The following is a 21,858-nucleotide window of genomic DNA, read 5'->3' as shown; positions in this document are numbered from 1 at the left end:
ACTGTTTAATGTTTAATGTATAATAGCACACCATATGCAGCTTGATTGTCACACAGGACAGGAGACCTGAAATCACTCACTCCTATAATGTTCTTGTCTTGATAATGTTGCACCTGAAGCTTCTCAAACTCAATTGCCCATACAGCTTATTTGTTATAGATTTCCACTGAACTCCAAATATCACTTACTTGTGCAGTACTGGCGAGATCTTCAAAGGAAATTGTACATATAATTTCATTTGATGGAATTACGGTGCAGAGGCCATTAAAGAGAGAGGGGAAGGAAGAAAGCAAGTTGGCATCTTAAGAACTGTGTTTCCTTCAAACCTTATGACATAGAAGAGATGCCCTATAACTTAACAGCATTTTTTCCTACTCTTATCTCTTCGATTAATGTGATTTCCATGGAAACAAAAATGTTTCCATGGTAATCTTTCAAACAGCTATTACAGTATTTAAATATGTAAATAGATGACATTTTAATTTTTAAATATATGTGAAATGGACATGTAGTAATATTATAAAAATTACATTTTTAGAGTCTGTAAAATGCATATGTAAATGCGTATTTCTAACTAATCTGAGTTGTGTATGAATTTCTTAGTGTTCTCCACTTGTGTTCTCAGGTTTTGAAATTCTTTTTGTTGATATGTAAAAAAAAAAAGTATAGATGTCTACTACAACAAAAAGACTAAAGCAAAAAAAAGCAGTGTTCTTAAAGACTTTATGAGTGATTTGAGACAGTTTCCTGCTTTGCCTAAGTACGTACGTAAGCTGATTTAGCTACATAAAGTTGTTCAGGATATTAATCTTCTCCGGGTCTCAGGCTACTTATGTGTAAAAAGAAAGTAACAGTGGTGCCTAATTCATATAAGGGTGTTGTAGGAATTGAATGTAGTGATGTAACATATGTACAGTCCTGGATATGGTGACTTATATTGCAGAAAAAGCAATGCTAGTAATTATTTTATTATTGATGTTGTTATTATAGGTTTTATTAGAACATATGATTATGAGTCAATGAGTCTCTTATCCAAGGACTTAAAAGGAAAAAGCATTCCCAAACTATTATGTATTCCTCTGGTGTCACAATAATCATTAAGTGTTTTCTTTGGGAAATTTAGAACTGAAAAATGTTTAAATCTTTATGCTTGGGAAATTTTCTGTTCCAATCTAAACCTTTGTGCTTCAACTTTACACAATCTCACCTAGTAACAATTTTAGCAGACTAAGTAATCTCTATTATGAGTAATTATATGAATATATTATTTTTGCAAGGGAAGTAGTTTTGGGGTAGTATTTTGGAAGTGAAAATAAATCATCTAAACTAATAAAGATCCTTGTCCTACAGAAACTGGTCAACGTTTCGCCAGATCTTCCAAAACTTATCAGCTCCATGAATGTTCAACAGCCAAAAGAGAATGAAATTGTCCTCCTAAGTGGGTTAACATCTGGAAATCTCCAGGCAGATTTTGAACTTTCACAGGTAAGACATACAAGCTCTTGATAAACTATTCAATCGTAATAAGTTACCTGTGGTCAGTTCTTAGCACAAAGCAGTATGAGGCTCCCATAGATGCTATATATAAATTCCCATAGCTTAAGAGTTTAAAAGTGTTTGTATTCAAGAATAGGCTTTTCTTGTTTTTTTCCTAAATATGGCCCCTCATAGTTTGACACAGTTTCCCTTACGTCAACTCCTAACATGTATTATCTTCTCAAGTTTATGGTGCTAAGTTATGCTTAAACTAGAGTGGACACACTAGGCATTGGTTGGTTCACTTGGCTTTCTACAAATCTCCTGGGTAATGAAAAATAGAATTGCCTTCTATTTCAGGAATAATAGCAAAATTCTAATTCATACCATGTGGATCCAGAACTGCATAATTTCTTCTTTCTGGGTGTTATTTATTTCCTGGGATATACCAAACCAGCCAAGCTAATAAATACAGGATAGCAGTCCCAAAGATGTAAATGGAGTTTTCTAAGCCCAAAAATGAAATCCCCAGAAGAAAAGACTGTTACTAAAAATAAAGTAGGAATTAAAATACTATTAACATTCAGCCTACTAATGTTCATTATTATTAGATAAATCATTATAACATTGAAGAAAGCTTTAAAATTTAAATTATTTAACCTATTTACAGAAAAATACATAAAAGATCGCTAAAGATACACTGTGTAAAAGACGGCAAAGTTTTTCAAGTAAGATATGTTGGTAGTGACAGCTACAGATAAAAATAATGAGCATTTGTTTTCTTCCAAATTGTTCTTCCTTGAGTTTTAATTTCGCTGGAAAGTTTTAAATCTTCTTTTATTCTTTAATCCATCACAATATCAAAAACTTCAGAGGCCCACCCACTATTTCTTGCTGTACTCCAGATGCTTAGTGAAAATCTACACAGAGTTCATTACAATTTGCTTATCAAGACTAGAACAAAATGCTTCCCAGTCAATCTAACACCTTGTTTCCTTAGGAGGAAAATTAATAGTTTTGAAAGGAGAACACAGAAATGGCTTTAAATGCCCTCTTTATATTAGGCAAAATCATGATAATTGAAAATAATTTTAAAACCTGAGTTTTAAGAGTATTTCTGCACCAGGACTGTTAGGGTTTATGATGAAATATAACAGGAAATTGGCTTAAGCTCAAAGAGAATGTACTGTCTCATGTCACTAAAAAATCCAGTAGGTAGATTAAATACAGGGACTTAACCAATGTCATCAGGACATGGATTTTCTCTGGTGGCCTCTTTCCTGCTTTTTCTCTGTTTATCCGATCACCAGACAAGCTCTGTCTGCACAGAGGCAACACCCCTTTGGATTCAAGAATAGCAAGAAGGAGTGAGTGTCTGCTCCAGGTAGCTCCCAGAAATAGCCTCATGGTGGGCTGCTGGACCTCATGTGTCACGTCCATTTCTGAATCAATCACCATGGCCTGAGAAAGCAGTGTTCAGATTGGCCAGTCCTGAGTCACATGATAACTTCTGGAGTAGGAAATGAATTAGCTCCTTGTGACTCACTTAGACTGTGAGTGGGCCAGAAAATGGTGCTTCCCAGGATATGAGAACCAGAAGAAGGGTGAATGATGTTGGATCTCAAAGGTAACACAGATGTTCACTGGTGCCAGGGAAAGTCGAACTGCCCAGAACTCATTAATGATTATCCAGCAAAAACATGTTCAAAATTTTGTGTACATTCCTAGGACCTGTCAAGAATTGCCAGCAAGCTACAACATTCTTAAATATTTCACTCTTCTTTATTCCAAAAGCCCTCACCACTTTCTCTGCATCTCTTCACCCTTCTGTAGTCTCCCAAAGGACTACATCATTTTGGAGGTACCACAGCCCATACGTTTTAAAAGGTCAACAGTGTTGGAGCATTGTGCCAACGCTGAATCCATCTTAGTCAACCATAGCCAGTACCTACTTGTTAGGGGAATTCCAAGTTTGACCACCATGCCCCATGAAAGTTCATTACCCGTTAATCCATAAGTAAGGATGGAGATATTGGCAGAGGCAGCTTGAGCTGGGTTAATCGGGGAAGTCTAAATCCATCCCGAGGGCACAGCTCATGTTCCCACTGATCCAGTGAAGAAGGGAATCAGCAGGCCACTTGGCACCCTTGATCCAGGAAATGACAATACCAAAGAAGAATGCAGTGGTCAGCCTAAAATTTTCACTAGTCTGGATAAAGTTCTTTTAACTTTAATTTCTTTTTCTATAAAATGGAAATATAAAAATAAACATGTTTCCTCTAGTCTCAAAGACTAGTCAGAGTGATAAAACGGAAAAATACCGAAAGCACCTTGAGAAGTACAAAGGACTATTTAAATGCAAAGTGTTTTATTTTCTTTCTATATTCAAAAAAAAAAAAAAAAAACGAAGGAAGGTGAAGTAGAAAGAAAATGATATTTAAAGTATAGTAAGTTATCATTGGTGGAGTACTGAGAACACCAGGAGTAATCATCCATTTACAAACTGGCTAGGCTCCTTTGAGCAAGAAAAACACAATGTTGCTGCTAGGATGATGTAGAGAGTGCCTTTTCTGCTTCCTGAGGAGTTTTGTAATCTGTGAGCAGTTTTCTCTTTGTTTATTCATGTCTTTGTTTTGTTTACCTCAGCAAGTAACAGCTCTACTGCTTTCTTGCACTGCTACATTGTTTTACAATTAAGTTATACGTTGGGTGAAATGTTAAGAAAATATTCATAACATCCCTCATTCATTCCTGTGTTCACTCATTCAACAAATATTTATTATGCACCAGATGCTGAGGTGATGGTGGTAAATAAGTCAGACACCTTGCTTTCATGGAGCTACTTACTTACATTCTGGTATTCTCTGAAACTTTCTTTCTGTGAATATTATACACATACACACACACACACAACTACCCACGCATATGCGTCTCAAAAGACTAATGAATGCATTCAAGTGAGCAGCAAGTGAGGAGGCAACAGAGCAATTCCCTTTCTCTTCCCCAGATCATCCTTAATAGAGTCTTAGGATAAGACTCTGAAAAAACTCTTAAGAAAAATAATCATTATGACAGCCAACAGTCAAGTAAAATACCAAATGGAAGATACAAGTAAAATTAGTTATTTTCCTACAAAAAGACATTTTTCTGAGATGCTGATTACTTCCAATAAGATCTGTGGCTGTTCTTTCTCTGAGACAAAGACATAATAGTACTGAGTGCCCAGGTGCAACCCACCATCCTTTTCACACTGCACATGCCTTGATTGTGCATGCTGGATCTTTGTTGGTTGGACCAGGAGGCCATGAGGAAAATTGGAAAGGACACAGGTCTTGGAATCCAGCAGTCCTGGACTGCAATGCTGGCTCTTCCTCTTTATATTTATGTGACCTTGAAAGAACCACTTAGCCTTTTTGTGCCTCTGATTTCTTATCTGTAACAGATCAGTAGCACTAGCAACCTCACAGAAAATTGTTTGCATTGGAAGTAGTAAGATATGCAAAGCACTGAATAGACTACCATAAAAATTACACGATAATATCTGCCATTATTTTACAGGCTGTGCTGTTTGCCACCACTTACCTAAGACTCCCAGGATGCTTACTTACTTTCAGGAAGGTTGTTAAGAAAATACATTTTCTTCCTAAGAGTACCTGTGTAACATTGCACATCTAGTAGCATCCTTTCCCTGTCTGTCTTGAAGTATTACGTAACTGCTCTTACCATTTTGTTAATACTTCTTTTGATTCTTACCCCCATTTCACCTTATGTTATATGTATGTTTAATCTAAATGATATGAAATGACCAACATGCAGTTATTTTGATCTGCAAATCTGGCAACGTCGTATGGTTAGACTCTATTTTTATTTTTATTCATGTCTGATCTGCCGGGAGTACATTGTGTCCCATCCTCCAGGGTAATTATTTGATTCATGTCTGCACCTCCCAGCATACATTGCCTATAATAGGCATTCAGAAAGTATCTGATAAATTTCACTTTCATGTATTATGTCTGAATTCGGTAGAAAGAAAATTACTCAAGCAGCTGATTGTTCTTCTATAGCAATGGGTCCTCACCATGGGGGGGATCACAGACCCTTTGTGGATTTCATAAAAGCTATAGATCAGTTCTTCTCAAATGTTAATGTCTGTAGCAATCACCAAAAGATTCCTTAAAAATGCATTTTCTGGTCTAGTAAATGTGGGACAGGGCCTGACATTATACATTTCTAACAAGCCCCCATGTGATGCTGAGGCTGCTAGTACACACCCCACTTTGAAAAGGAAGGTCATGGGCCACCTTCCTTGAGAAACAGACATAATCACATATGTACATAGGTAAATTCTATTTCTGAGCCTCTTAGGGATCCCTGGGTTCCCAGGAGAATGACTGAATTTTTTTCATTTTATAATCATCTGTCCTAGCGGGGAGGGATTTAGCTCAATGGTAGAGTGCATGCTTAGCATGCAGGAGGTCCTGGGTTCAATCCCCAGTATCTCTATTAAATAAAAAAAGGTGAAAAAAAAAAAAAAAAAGAAAATCATCTGTCCTAGAATTATTCTAATTATAGTCAATCAAAGAGATAGATAAATGATATTTATATAAGAAAAACATACACTACTTTCAGAAATATAATATGGATGTCTCTGTGCATTACTCTTCTGTATACACACATACTCACCACTCACATACACATACATTCAGACTCAAGGATTCTGAAATGGCAAGTTAACTAGGATTAGACCTGATTAACCCCACCCACAGATAAACACATTTAAATAATCCCCTTTGTAAGTTGAACATTTAGACATAACATATTTTTCCAAACATTTCAAATTCCACTTTATTTAGCTTCCCCCTGCCTAGTAACTTTTGTTTCCATTCAAAGAATTTTCTCCTAAAAATTACTATAAATCAGTATATTGTTCCTTTTAAAAAATTAAAACCCCAGCGTACAAGACATGTTTGTGATTTACTAGTAATCTATGCACAGACAATTGAACCTTTTTTATTACTAGTTTATTGAATATCACTATGAATAGTGCAAATGTGTAGTGGAGAATGGGGAGATGGTCTGTAGCCTTAGAACTGAACAGAATTAACAGGTCTCAGTGGAATGTGATCTAATGATCTGAGCCTCCTTCACTGCTGTCCCCATCCACCCGTCTTTTAAAAGAATTCCTCTACTTCCAGTGGGTTTTTTAAAATCTCGTTTTGGCTGCTTCTTCAAATGAGCAATGCAAATTATAAACTATAATTGTAGTCGATAGAACACTTGTTATCCATCTGAAATACTGGCAGAAGTTCTACTGAGTAGCATCAAGGCAGAAAAAGATATTGGTCTGAGAACATGGGACTCAATTTAATCAAGAGGAGTGCCCAAGACAGCCTTACATCCCCCTCAGCCTGATGAAACATTATACAGCCTTCTTCCTGACTCTAGCCCTGGACCTCTCTTTTCTCAGAACATTTACTCTAGAAAACTTATCATTATAAATTATTGCTCTGCCCTATTGAGATGTAAATTATCTTAAAAGCCTTTTGATACTTTTACAACCCAAAAATGTCTTTCTCAAGGACCTACCTAGGAACCATCTCCTTGAAATGTAGTCATCAAAGAAGTTAATTCCTCTGTGTCTGGAAGGGTAGGAACCTAACTTCTGTGGGCACTTTGCTCCAATTTGCAAAACTACCTCCAATTCTGAAGATATAAGAAAGTTTATTTTTTTCTAACTTGAAAAGATACATACACCCCAGTATTCATAGCAGCACTATTCACAATAGCCAGGAAATGGAAACAACCTAAATATCCATCAACAGATGACTGGATAAAGACATTATACACACACACACACACACACACACACACACACACACACACACACATTGGAATATGACTCAGCCATAAAAAAGAATAAAATAATGCCATTTGCAGCAACATGGATGAACCTGGAGATTGTTATACTAAGTGAAGTAAGCCAGAAAGTGAAAGAAAAATACCATATGATATCTCTTACATGTGGAATCTAAAAGAAAGACACAAATTAACTTATTTATAAAACAAGAAGAGATTCACAGACATAGAAAACAAATTTATGGTTACTGGGGGGAAAAGGGTTGGGAAGGGATAAATTGGGAGTTCAAAATTTGTAGATACTAACTATATATATAAAATAGATAAACAATAAGTTTCTTCTGTATAGCACAGGAAATTATATTCAGTGTCTTGTAGTAACGTCCGATGAAAAAGAATATGAAAACAAATTTATGTATGTATATGTATGCTGTACACCAGAAATTGACTCAACATTGTAAACTGACTATATACACTTCAACTAAAAAATAAATAATAACTCATTCTGAAATTAAAAAAAAAAGAAAAAAAAAGTTTACTTTTCCTTAGCAAACACAGATGGACTTCAATCCCCCTATACCAGCTCTTAAAAACCCTATTGCCTTTTGTTTCAGTGGAGTTGTGGTCCAACTCAGTTCTGGCCTCTCTCTCTTATTTGAATAAGGTCTTCTGTTCCCACTAAACTTTGCCCAGTGAAATTTTTGCCTTGACAGAAAAGAACAAAAATATGTGATTCAACTGGCCTACTTTCCACTAAGTCAAACTTTCTCCTAGGTACCCTGTGTTCCCAAGCATCATTTGAATTTTTTTCAAGCAGTTCATCAGTATAAGCCCAGAAGATATTCCAAATATTTTGAAGATCCCCACTCCTTCTAACAGGAGTGATTAATTGAAGAAGAAAGGTCAGAGGCAGTGGTTTTATATTTTCTCTTTTAATAATGCCTTTTTCTCTGTCCACTGTTAGTGTCCTTGGCTGTCAGATATCTGCCTGGTCCAGTGTGCAAGAGGGAATAGACCAAACAGTACCAATTGCATCATCTTTGAAATCAACAAATTTTTGATTGGTCTGGAGCTGATACAGGAGCGGCAGCTCCACCTGGATACAAACATCTTAAAAGTGGAGGATGACACAAACTGTTCCTTGTCTTCAATTGAAGAAGACTTTCTCACTGCATCTGAGCACTTGGAGGAGGAAAGCGAGGTGGAGGAGTATAGGAACGGTGAGAACTTTCCAGTAAAACAAATGTGCATCCTGAAGTTAGTCACCCTGTAATAATGTCTGGGTGGAATTCCAGAAAAGTTTCAGGCCACGTCAGTTTGGCTGACACATCACAATCTTCGCTTACTGAGTTTAAAGAGGGAGAGAGGATAATAAAACACTTGTGAAGATGCTGACTGATGCACTTCAACAGATTTAATGGTTAGACGGCCCCACTCTCCCTAAAGATGCCTTAGGGATACTGAAGGAAATCTATGTGTTTTAAAACAAAATCCTCTGCTTGCTAAGAGATGAAGACTATCACTTGGAAGAAAGTTAACTTCCCTAAGTTCCACTAAGGACATCTATTAGTTGAAGCTGAGTTAAACTGGCCTGAATCCTAGCACTGCCTCTGTAAAATTTGCAACCTGGGGCCCATTATCTTGTCTTTCTGAGCCCCAGTTTCCTTATCCACAATTTGGGAGTATAATAGTGCCCTTAAAACTATAATAAACGTTATAGTTATATATAGTGTATATATATATACACACATATATATATTTGTTATATTTGACCATATATATATTTTATATTTAACTATTATTATTGTGAGGATGGAAGAAAATAACCCAGCAAAGTGCTTACCGTCCATTTATTTATTCTTTCTTTTGATTCATTAATAAAGCTCAGAGAACAATGGGTTTCTTGTCCCCACAGAAGAAGGGATGCCCAGATTCTGTTGTCACAGTCCTTGGGGCAAGTCCTGTGCCAACTTCAGAGGAAATCTTTCAACAAGGCCCATTGTTTAGGTTGCCTAAACATCATCCTTCCTTCCTCTGTACCCACTGGGAAGCTACAAGACACAATTGTCTGGGTTACTTTCTTTCTGAAGCAGGATGACCAGCCCTCAGCTCCCAAATGCTTTCCCCAACTCTAGTGTTGCCATTTGTATCCCACATTGAAAGCCATTTTGTTGAGCTGGCGGTCCACAATTAAACTCAAAATCTTTTTCAGAATCATTTTCTTTGAGGAAACACTCAAAATGTTATTTTCCAAAAAAAGAAAACAGTACCCAATGCTTTAAGGCATTTTTAGAAAGTAAATGTTATTTTATACTCCTGGGAACTTGCCATCTAAAAAGTAATAGTGGCCCTCATTTTCTCTTCGCTAGGTTATGAAAATATAAATATCTCAGCCAATGTTTTAGAAAATAAAAAGGAAGCCACTCAGGAGGAATGGAATTACAACAAGAAAATGTTACTTTCTACTTTGGAAGACAAATGCATTAGTAAATGTCATACACCACTGATTAAAGCAGAAGGATCTCTGGGGAAAGTAGCAGAAGATGTAACTCTGCAGAGTCTAGGTCCCTCAGCCAAGCCATTAGCATGGAAAGGGGAAGCTGTCGCAAATGCAAGGCCAACCACAAATTATTATTATTCAGAAAATTTTAAAGGTCAAGAGGAAAAATCACGGGCACTATATATTCCAGGCAATGCTTATTTCTCAAGGATGGTTCAGAAAGATGGACCTTCTACGTGTGGTACTTTCTCTGAATGCGACAGCAACTTGGATCCAGGAGACCATGAGGATGGCACAAACTCTCTTCTTCCCAGACGAGATGAAGAAGCCACAACTGGCGAGTATGCTACAAATTTAGCAGAATCTGTTCTGCAAGATGCATTTATTCGATTATCTCAGTCTCAGCCTGCCCTACCCCAGGAATCTGCAGTCAGTGCTTCCATAGGAAGTGCTCTGTGCCCCAGTGGCTGTTCCACAAAAGATACTATGGTCCCTCAGTCATGGAATGAGCTCCCCAAAATCGTCATTGTTCAGAGCCCAGATGGTGGTGATGCTGGCCCTGAGCCAAGTATCTCCTCGTGGCCCAAGACAGATGTCTCATTTGAAACTTCAGGTGTCCTCTTTGGAGAGAACTCCAGCAGACACCCCCAGAGTGCTCTAGAAGTGGCATTAGCCTGTGCGGCCACTGTGATTGGAACCATTTCCAGTCCACAGGCCACAGAAAGACTGAAAATGGAGCAAGAATCCCTGGTTTCAAACTTCCCTCTGGGAGGCAATGAACCAGTCGAAACTCAAACATCCCAGGTACTCGAGGAACCCTCCATCAGTGAATACTCATTTCTGTCTGCTCTATGTGGCATGACTCAGGTGGCGGGTGCCGTTGCTGTCTGTGGCCTGGGCGAACCTGGAGCGGTGAAGTGTCCTGTGGCTTCAGGTGGCTTCCTGTCTGCAGCTGAATCTTCCGCAGCAATCCCCCCAGTTTGTGGCTTAGTGACAGGGAAAAGCGTGGAGCTGGGGAGCGAAGCCATTGCAGAGGCATTGCTCAAGGAGGCCGCTCTGATCTTAACAAGGCCACGTACCTACGGCAGCATTGGCCACCTCATGCAATCAATGAACAGGAGAATCATAGAAAATGTTTCCAAGCCTCAGACCTTGTGCTCAGAAAATGCCCTTGGGAATGAACTAGCACAGACCCTGTCCAATGTTATCCTGAAGCATTCCATTGATGAAATTCACCAGAAAAATAAAATAATCGACCCCAAGGATGGCCGGCACGCATCCGAAACCCTGGACGCTTTAATGGAAAGTACGAATCAACTGCTCTTCAATGTGATATGCTTCACATTCAAGAAGATGAGCCACATTGTAAGGTTTGGTGAATGTCCCACCGTTCTTTCTAAGGAGACCATCAGATGGAGGGAAACAGAATTAGACTTCCAGCCAACTGATCAGGTTGCTAGTCAAGCATGGACAAAAGCCGCTGAGTGCCCCAGCGGCCATCGGCTTAGCAATCCACATGGCATGTGTCTTGTTATCAATGATCTTGTAGACAATGCACCCCCGAAGCAAGACAGCAAGGGCCCAGAGAAGCCAGGCCTCTTCCAGAACCCCACACTGCAATCTGAATTGACCTGTAGTCCCAGAGTGTCTGCTGAAACATCCCCCAAAGAAATAAATCTGAAAGGAACGGTGGGTGAGGATACAAAAAACCCTCATCAACCATCCAGTCGCAACGAGAATGAGTGCAGAGTCCCTTTGGAGAGAGAAATGACACCAACAGTTGGCAAGGGCAGCAGCAGTTCCCAGGATGCTGAGGACAGTGTCAATCCAAACGCTGGAGAAAAATACAATTGTGCCTCACCTCTAAACAATGACGTTCAAGTTAACCCGTCTTTGTTAGGGAATGATTTGCTGCTTCCTGCTCAGTCCACGCTACAGGCAAAACACGCAGACATACACTGCATCACAGACTTTGCAGAAGAATTAGCAGAGACGATTGTCTCCATGGCAACGGAAATCGCAGCGATTTGCCTTGACAACTCCAATGGAAAACAACCCTGGTTCTGCGCGTGGAAAAGAGGGAATGAGTTTCTTGTTACCCCGAACCTATCCTGCCGATCCTTGAAGAGGAAGAAGGAGACCCAGGCCGGTGGGGGCACCGTGAGGAAACACAAGCCCCCGCGGCTCAGCGAGATCAAGAGGAAAACAGATGAGCACCCGGAGCTTAAGGAGAAGCTGATGAACAGGGTTGTGGACGAGTCAGTGAACCTTGAAGACATCCCAGATTCTGTCAGTACTTTTGCAAACGAAGTGGCAGCCAAGATCATGAACCTCACAGAGTTCTCCGTGGTGGACGGCGTCTGGCAAGCCCAGAACTACCCCCGGAGTCGGTTACTCAGTGGAGACAGGTGGAACCGGCTGAAGGCCTCCAGCTGCGAAAGCATTCCGGAGGAGGACTCCGACGCCAGGGCGTATGTACACAGCCTGGGCTTAACGAGCGCCCTGAGTCAGCCGGTCAGCAGGGCCAGCTCCGTCTCCAAGCAGTCCAGCTGTGAGAGCATCACCGATGAGTTTTCCAGGTTCATGGTGAGCCAGATGGAAAATGAAGGACGAGGGTTCGAGTTACTGCTGGATTACTACGCAGGCAAGAATGCCAGCAGCATCCTGAACTCAGCGATGCAACAAGCCTGCCGGAAAAATGACCACCTCAGTGTGAGGTCAAGCTGTGCCTCTAAGCAGTCCAGCACGGAGAGCATCACCGAGGAGTTCTACAGGTACATGCTGCGGGACATCGAACGAGAGAGCAGAGAGGGTACTTCCTCCAGACGAAGCAGCCAGGACTGGGCCACTGGACTTGCTGTCGCCTTCTCTGCGATCCCCTCTGTGTTACAGACAGTCGTCCATGCCCGATGGCAGATCCCTGGGCGCCAGGCTGACGGTGAACGTGCCCATCAAAGCCAACTCCTTAGATAGCTTTGCTCAAAGGGGCCAGCAAGATTTCCTCAGCGTCCAGCGGGTCAGTAGCGCTTCCTCAACAGGTCTCTGCAAATCTGACTCTTGCTTGTATCGGAGAGGTGGGGCGGACCAGATCACAAACATGTTAATTCACGAGACGTGGGCAAACTCAATCGAAGCCCTCATGCGGAAGAACAAAATTATAGCGGACGACATCCTGGCAGCGGAGGCTGAACCGGCTTCTGGAGTCTCTCCCTTGCAAGTGGAGAAGTGTGCGAACAAATCAGCTTCGAGCAGAGTGCAAAGTGGGCCAGCCCTTCTTGTTCAGGAGTCCGTTGATTACCCGAGGAAAAATTCTATTTCTGAAAGCAAACATACCCCAGTGTTGTCTCCAAGCAAAGCTGCTCCTCTTACAAGTCAAAACAGTTTAGATTCTAAAAAGGAAACTTCCTCGTGCCGTGATGCTCTCTCTCTAAGCCACACCAGGAGGTCACTTTGCTCAAGGGAAGTGCCTTTAATTCAGATTGAAACAGATCAGAGAGAAGATTGTGTTGGAGAATCCCAACATGTCCTTTTTAAAAGCAGCCCCCTAGAGGAAGCAGCAGAGAGTGCAAAGGAGGAAAAACTCCCAGATGCGGTGAGGGGTGGAGACACTGCTGTGAGTTCCTGCCAAAACCCTGGGTGAGTGAACGATCTTTTAGGTGGGACAAGGGCCCTGGGACTGGAATTTGCATCTTAGTATTTATTCTAAATCTTAGTGACCTGTTGATGCAAAACCGCATTCCTGAGATAGTAAATGACCTCCCAGGGGTAACATGCACTTACAATGGTAAGATGGAAGTAATTTTTTTTTATTTTTTAAATTTCTAAAACATGTTAAATTTATGTATATAACAGAAGAAAAGAAGTGTGGTTCTCCCTATTAAAATCAACCCTCCATAGTATGCTACGTTTTGAAACTAACTCATGGCGATTTTCAAGCAAAAAAACAAACAAAAAAAAATCAACTTGTCCATTTGAAAAAAGTTAATTTAAATAAATTTTAATATTGGACTCTGACACTAAATATTTTGATATCCTTTCTCTCTAGGGTCTCTCCTTTCAAGTTTTTCTTTCTTGTCTTGCTCTAAAGAGCTTTGCAAGGATACTATGTCCCACAAGAGCTGGCCCTTTAGGTGCAAGGTATAAACACAAAAGCAGAAGTGCAAAACGACCCTGGAATGTTGTTATTTCAATAGTTCTTTTCCAGAAAATTGTGATGCAGATGTAAGTGCATTTTGAATTTGAGGCAAGATAATTTATGTCTCTCAGGCTGCTTAAGGAAGTGTCAGTTCCTTTTACAACTCCCGTCTTCTGTAGCACATTCACAGAATTCTTGAATATGAGACCATTGTATCATTTAAGAAATTTTTGGTCTATAGTTACAGTTTTGAAAAACACAGAAGAAAAGGAAGACAAAATTTAATCTACTGGCCTTGGAAAACATAAGTTGAGAAATAGCCTGTGTGGTCTTTTTGGAGACATACACCAACTGTACAAAAAAGCCTGTGGTTTTTAAATGTTTAACCTCAGATAACAAGTTGAACACAGTTTCCTAAATTTCACCAGCTCTTGAAAGCTTCCAATACCTCCCCATCCCCATCAGGGAAGCAAAAGGGTTCTATCTTCAGGTGCTCATGCCCCTCACCACTATAAAGCATCATTACAAGGTATGGGTGGTGGGTGGTCCAGATGCACTAGAGTATTTCCTTTCTAGCTACTTAGTGCTAAGAACATAGCTTTCCAACTGAATTAAATCTTAGAAAAATGCAGGAGGAAGAAAGCATGAAAACATACAAGCAAAAGACCATGAACTTAAACCAAATGAAGCTGATTAAGACACATTCTTTTATATCAGTAATTCTCCAGCTATAGACAATACTTATGAAAGTCTTAAAGGAGTACCATACCTCACATTAGTATTCACCACCTCCAGGAAATTTGTAGCATTACCAATTTTTAAATGTGATTAAAAAGTTGAAGAAACAAGAGGGTAGGTTTTTTCACTCTGTAATATATTGTAATGATTAAATGAGTTAATAGAAATAACATACTTAGACAAATGCCCAAAACAGAAACAGACTCACAGGCATAGAAAACAAACTTATGGTTACCAAAGGTGGAAGGGGAGAAGAGAGGGATAAATTAGGAGTTTAGGATTAACAGATACACACTACTGTATATAAAACAGATAAGCAACAAGTTTCTACTGTATAGCACAGGGAACTGTATTCAATATCTTATAGTAACCTATAATGAAAAAGAATATGAAAATGAATATATGTGTATATACACATGTATGACTGAACTATTATGCTATACACCAGAAATTGACACAACATTGTAAACTGACTATACTTCAATTTTTAAAAAGTAAAAAAAAAGTTGAAGAAATAAAATAACCAATATGTAATTCTTTAGAATTAACCTAAGATACACGAAAATAGAACCCTTGTTTTATGTCCCAAGTGTCTGACTTAGAATTTCCTTGAATACGGAGATCATAAAGCAGTTGAGAATTTTAGTGAAAACTAACCTCGCTAGGGAGCATTCATGAACTAATAGTTCAAAAAGATTCATGGTTGGAGGCTCAAATCAAATAGTGGTTGTCATTGAAGTTAAATAACATTCATTATACATTTTTGAGTTAAATGTCACAAATATTATGTTTAAAATAGGTACAACTTGGGAACTTCCCCCAAAATTAGAAAATTTATATGAATAAAGCCTCTGATTTAGGCTTGTGTCCCCCAACAAACATTTAATGACTCAAATATATATTCTCTCATAATGTGAATTTCTGATTTGATTTTCCAACAATGAAAGAAAAAAGAATGTAGAATCATCAGCCTTGGAAATGCAAGAGCCGAATCTTTTTCCAAAACATAAAGGCTGAGCACTGAATATATTTTTCTTTGTGGAGCAATACGAAGAATTGTTACGAAACATGAAACCCACTAAATAACCTTCTAACCATCACCTTAAGCAAGTTCCCTAATCTCTACCCTTTTACTCACCTATAGGGGGGATAATAGCAATAATTACACCATAAGAAGATTCTTAAGGTTTAAATAAAGAAATGTCTACAAAGCTCTTAACTCAGTGCCTAGCCCATTGCAAGCACTCAATAAATGTTTACTTCATGGTGGTTTTATTGGGGGTTAAGGTGTATGTTTGCCTTTATTCCAGATGATCTTTTTCCCAAGAGAGACCTTTTATGAATAGTGTGGGAATTTTATTAAAATTGTAGAAATCCCAGGATTTGGAATGGGGTGGGAGGAATGAGTCATATTTAGATTTTATTTTCTAAGCTTAGAGTTGCTATCAGGGGATTTGATATGTCAAAATAGCTAAATATGGAGCTCAATCCCCTGTGAAAGCTTCCTCCTCACTTACATACAAGGGGGTGCGAGTGACACAGGCCCTCCTGATGGTCTGGAAGTGGGGAGGTGTCATGTCCTAAGGATATTTTAGGCTATTCTCTGAGGGGCATTTTCATAATTATTACTAAAAACTTCATAAAAGCTCAACATACTGAAATAAAAATCACTTTCTTACATTTTTTTATATGAAACTTCAGAATTTGTTATGGAATGTCAGGCCCAAATACTTGTTGTACTTAGGCCACCACATTTGTCCAGATACCAGAATTATCCCTCAGTTATAAAGAGCTTAAGTGATTTAGGATAGCCCAGGTCTTGACTTTTGGGAGAACATTGTCATATTAATGGGCAGCAATGTGATCTCTGAGATTACTGAAAAGTGATTAACTTCTGAGATCACAAAGTATAAAAACACAAACTGAGAAGTCTGATCATTCACATGTTGCACTCACTGACCTAGTATAATTTTTAGAATTATATTTTGTTATGTATTTATTTACATTTGCTTCATGAAAAAAATTAATCATCCAACAAATGTTTGCATGCTCCTCTGTGATCCACACTGTCCTTGAGGCAGCAAACACAGAAGAAAATGGAAATTCAGTGCCTGTTTCCATGGCTCTTACACAGCAGTGGGAGAGACAGAGAATACGCATGGAAACGTCCTTTGGAAGAAGAGTATTGCAGAGTGTGATGAGAGGGAAATGAAAAGAGTAATGTGGGTGGAAGTAACAGGTTGGGGGAAGTGGCTACTTAAGATAGGATGTTGGCATTTGAGACGAGACCTAGAGGAAGACAGAAAAGGGTGCCAATGACACGAAGAACTGAATTGAACAACTTGTTTCTCAAGCATTATGGTGTTCTAGCTAGACTAAAAAATTCTCCCACACGAATCACCTAGAAATCCTGGGTTGAATATAATAAACATTCTTTTAAATGTAGTGCTGAACTTAATATCAATAATCATAATAATAATGAAAATCTCAGAGGCAGAAATGAAGGATCTGGAAACAAACGTGGTAAATTAAAACAGATAAAGCTGATTTTGCACCTGCTCTTGAGGCATCTGTCAGCCTCAATAACCTACAAGTTCATTTTCTAAAGACTAGAGGAAACCCGGAAATGAGACTGTGGGCCCGTGAATGGTGAAGACTGAAAACTGACACCAGCTTCCATATCCCAAAGAGTTACAACCTCAGCAGAAGTATGAACTTAGGAAAATGGTCCACCCACCAGAAAAGAGAGATGATGAGAAAATGTGTCTTTCAGGGTCAGAGCTCTGGGTAGAAGAAAAAGAAATTCCCCTGAGAATTTGTACCCACAGCTTGCCTTGAGTCACGTTTGGGGTTCTAATTTGCACCATCTGTGTGGTAGGAAACCACAAGCTGGTAAATTACCTTGAAGAAATCTTAGGGATAACAATACTGTGAGACCTTGGCAGAGGGAAAAATAAATCTCTTGATATTTAAGCCCACGTCTCAAAGAATTTCAATAGATAAAACCCAGCAAATACAGACTTAGAACTTCAAATTTCAAGATACATAAGGAATCAAGGCACTGTAGACTTGTAGAATCAAGACTCACAAACATCAAATACTAGAGTTACCCCTAACAAAGACTACAGATGCTGGAATAATCAGATATAGAATATAAAATATTTCAAATATTTGAAAAATTAAGATATATAAAACAGGAGTGAGAAAAAAACTACAATCAAAATAGAATGAGGTAGATTTAAAAATTAGTTAATTATTATAAGAGATAAGTATAGTCATTTAAAAATCGCTAGATCTAAACATAATTATTTTAAAATGTCATTTAAATCAAAACTTTAATGGCATAGCTGCAGACACAGCTATAGCAAGTAACTGAAGCTGGACTTGCTCTCCCTCTGCAAATAACTAGGAAAATGGACAAAATAAATGAAACTTGTCAGACATTTTACAACAAGCAGCATTTTGAGATAAGGAAAATGAACAAGGTGAGCTTTGTAAGTGCCCAACTTTCTGCATGGATTCCCTTTTCAGAAAGAGATACAAGAAGGATGAATCTGAGCAGAGCTCAGTGGGCACTCAGCTGAAGATTCAGAGTTTGCAGGGCACTGTGCAGAATTAGAACTCCAGAAGTCTGCAGAGGGATCTCCTTGAGTCTGTCACTGAACAGTGAGCCATGCATGTATAGGTGAAACGCCGTGAAGCTAGAAAGCTGTAAGATAAACGATTCCACAAGCTCACACAGGACTGGGAGAAGTTTAGTTCCAACCAGCCACAGTGAAGAAACCAGGTTAAACAAATGAAAGATTCAGCAGAGACCCTGAGAAAGAAAGAATTAGGACTAAAGTAGACCTAAAAAATAAAAGTTCATCTAAACTTGCTCCAACAGCACTTGAAAGGAAGCATTGAAAAGGTAAGGCTGAACTGAAACTAATTGAACTTAGAATGAGTCCAGAACTCTTTAAAGAAAGACAACAAAGTCACTCAGCAATATAAATTTGCAGCTGAACTTTCAATCAAAAGATGTTACACATACAAAGAAGTAAAAGAACTGTCACTCATAACTGAGACTACAAAAATTCAACATAAATATGTCCAGAAATTACAGATGATGCAATTAACAAACAAGGACTTTAAATAACTTTTATAAATAAGTTTCAAAATTGAAAGTACACATGAATATGAAATTTAATGAAAATTAGAAACTTATAAAACAAGACGTACAATAAACCCTTAGCAGAATAAACAAAAAGAAAACCACATCAAGGTACATCATAATCAAATCATTAAAAACCAAGTATAAAGAAAAGTAACCCAGAGGAAAGGAAACTTTATATACTGGAGAACAAAAATAAAAGTTGCAGATTTCTCGTCAGAAAGAATATAAGCTAAAAAACAAATAATGACATCTTTATTGTGCTGAAGGAAAAAAAAACTACCAATCTAGTATTCTTTATCTAGTAAAAAATAAAGGCTATTCATCAGTTGGAAGATTCAATATGGTCAAGATGTCTGTTCTTCCCTTTCAAAATCCCAGCAATTTATTTTGTGGATGTTAACAAAATGAGACAAAATTTAGAGAGAGAGGCAAAAGAATCAAAATAATCAACACAATATTAAAAGAGAAAAATAAAGTCAGGCTGACACTACCTGACATCAAGATTTACTATAAAGCTTATAGTAATCAACACAGTATGAGATTGGCAAAAGGGTAAACAAATTGGTCAAGGGACAGACTAGAGAGCCCAGAACTAGAGCCATACAAATATTGTCAACTGATCTTTGGCACAGTGGAAAAAGATACTTTTTTCAACAAATAGTGCTGAAACAACTGGACATCCATGTGCAAAAAAAAAAAAAAAAATCTAAACACAACTCCTACACCCTTGACAAAATTAACTCAAAATGGATCATAGACCTCAGTGCAAAAGGCAAAACAAAAACATGAAAAAACTTGGGTGACCTTGGTTTTGATGATAATTTTTTCAGATACAACACCAAAGATATAAGCCATAGAAATAATTGATAAACTGGACTTCATTAAAATTAAAAACTTCTTCTCTGTGAAAAACACTGTGAAGGGGACCAGAAGACAAGCTGCAGACTGGGAAAATATATTCCCCAAAGACATATATGACAAAGGACTGTTGTCCAAAATTTACAAAAACCTCTTTTTTTTTATTGTAGTCAGTTTATAATGTTGTGTCAATTTCTGGTGTACAGAATAATGTTTCAGTCATACATATACACACATATATTCATTTTCATGTTCTTTTTCATTATAGGTTACTACCAGATATTGAATATAGTTCCCTATGCTATGTGGAAGAAACTTGTTGTTTATGTATTTTATATATAGTAGTTAGTATCTACAAATCTCAAACTTCCAGTTTATCCCTTCCCACCCTCTTTTCCCCCTGGTAACCATAAGTTTGTTTTCTATGTCTGTGAGTCTCTTTCTGTTTTGTAAATAAGTTTATTTGTCTTTTTCTTTTTAGATTCCACATTATGAGTGATGTCATATGGTATTTTTTTTTTCTCTCTGGCTTACTTCACTTAGAATGATGATCTCCAGGTCCATCCATGTTGCTGCAAATGACATTATTTTATTGTCTTTTATGGCCGAGTAGAATTCCATTGTATAAATATACCACAACTTCTTTATCCAGTCATCTGTCAATGGACATTTATGTTGTTTCCATGTCTTGGCTATTGTAAATAATGTTGCTATGAACATTGGAGTGCATGTATCTTTTCAAATTAGGAATAGGATTGCTGGATCATATGGCAAGCCTATTTTTAGTTTTTTGAGAAATCTCCATACTGTTTTCCATAACAGTGGCACCAAACTTCATTTCCACCAGCAGTGTAGGAGGGTTCCCTTTTCTCCACAGCCTCTGTAGCATTTATCATTTGTGGACCTTTTACTGATGGCCATTCTGACTGATGTGAGGTGATACCTCATTGTAGTTTTGATTTCTCTGATAATTAGTAATACTGAGCATTTTTTCATATGACTATTGGCCATTTATATGTATTCATTGGAGAATTGCTTGTTTAGCGCATTTTTGGATTAGGTTGGGGTTTTTTGTTGTTAAATTGTATGAGCTGTTTATATATTCTGGAATTTAAGCCCTTGACAGTCATTTGCAAAATTTTTCTCCCATTCCCTAAGTTGTCTTTTTGTTTTGCTCATGGTTTCCTTTGCTGTGCAAAAGCATACACGTTTAATAGGGCCCCATTTGTTTATTTTGGCTTTTATTTCTATTGCCTGGGTAGACTGCCCTAGGAGAACATTGCTAAGATTTATGTCAGAAAATGTTTTGCCTACATTTTCTTCTAAGAAGTTTATACTGTCTTGTGTTTTGTTTAATCCTTTAAGACATTTTCAGTTTACTTTCAGGTATGGTGTAATGGAATGTCCTAATTTCATTGATTTCCATGCTGCTGTCTAGTTTTTCTAACACCACTTGCTGAAGAGACTGTCTTTCCTTTATTGTATATTCTTGGGTCACTTTGGTATTGTACATTTTATGAATTGTCAAATTCACAAAGAACTCTTAAAACTCAACAGTGAGAAAACAAACAACCCGATTAAATAAATGGGCAAAAGACCTGAACAGACTCCCCATCAAACAAGACATACAGATGTCAAATAACCGTCTGAAAAGATGCTCAACCTCATATCTCATTAGGCAATTGCAAATTAAAACAACGATAAGATACCACTACGTACCTATGAGAGTGGCCAAAACCCAGAACACTAACAACACAGAATGCTGGTCAGGATGTGGAGCAACAGAGACTCATCTTCACTGCTGGCGGAAATGCAAAGATAGTACAGCCTCTGTGGATGACAGCTGGGGAATTTCTTACAAAAATAAACATTCTCCAGTCATGTCTTTATGACTAGGTTACTGCATCCTGTTGATTCTTGTACTGTGGTTGGCTTTTGTCCTTTGATAGCTATGTGAGTTTAAAAAGCTAAAGCTCTAGACTGTTCTTAGAAACAATGAACAGCACATATATGTAAATTTTCAAATGGTTTTAGCTCTCAGTGAGCTCTTTCTAGAATAAACTCTGTTTACACCCCCCCACAAAAAAATCAATTGTGATGATAGTTGCACAACTCTACATTTACTAAAAATCACTGAAT

At 38.2% G+C, this 21,858-nt stretch overlaps 1 protein-coding gene across 1 annotated transcript in view; it reads left to right on the top strand.

Annotated features, from left to right (window-relative positions):
• The window catches only part of SPHKAP (SPHK1 interactor, AKAP domain containing), a 135,574-nt gene that overhangs the window by 92,502 nt on the left and 21,214 nt on the right, over nucleotides 1-21,858 (top strand). The window contains 4 exon segments of the mRNA XM_032480415.1: nucleotides 1,351-1,485; nucleotides 8,297-8,552; nucleotides 9,702-12,685; nucleotides 12,687-13,468. Of these exon segments, the coding sequence (XP_032336306.1) occupies nucleotides 1,351-1,485; nucleotides 8,297-8,552; nucleotides 9,702-12,685; nucleotides 12,687-13,468 (4,157 nt within the window).

Source organism: Camelus ferus, chromosome 5 (assembly GCF_009834535.1).
Source record: "Camelus ferus isolate YT-003-E chromosome 5, BCGSAC_Cfer_1.0, whole genome shotgun sequence".
In the NCBI taxonomy this organism is placed as follows: Eukaryota; Metazoa; Chordata; class Mammalia; order Artiodactyla; family Camelidae; genus Camelus; species Camelus ferus.
Note: the sequence above shows the minus strand (reverse complement) of the source record. Positions and strands in the feature narration are given on the sequence as shown.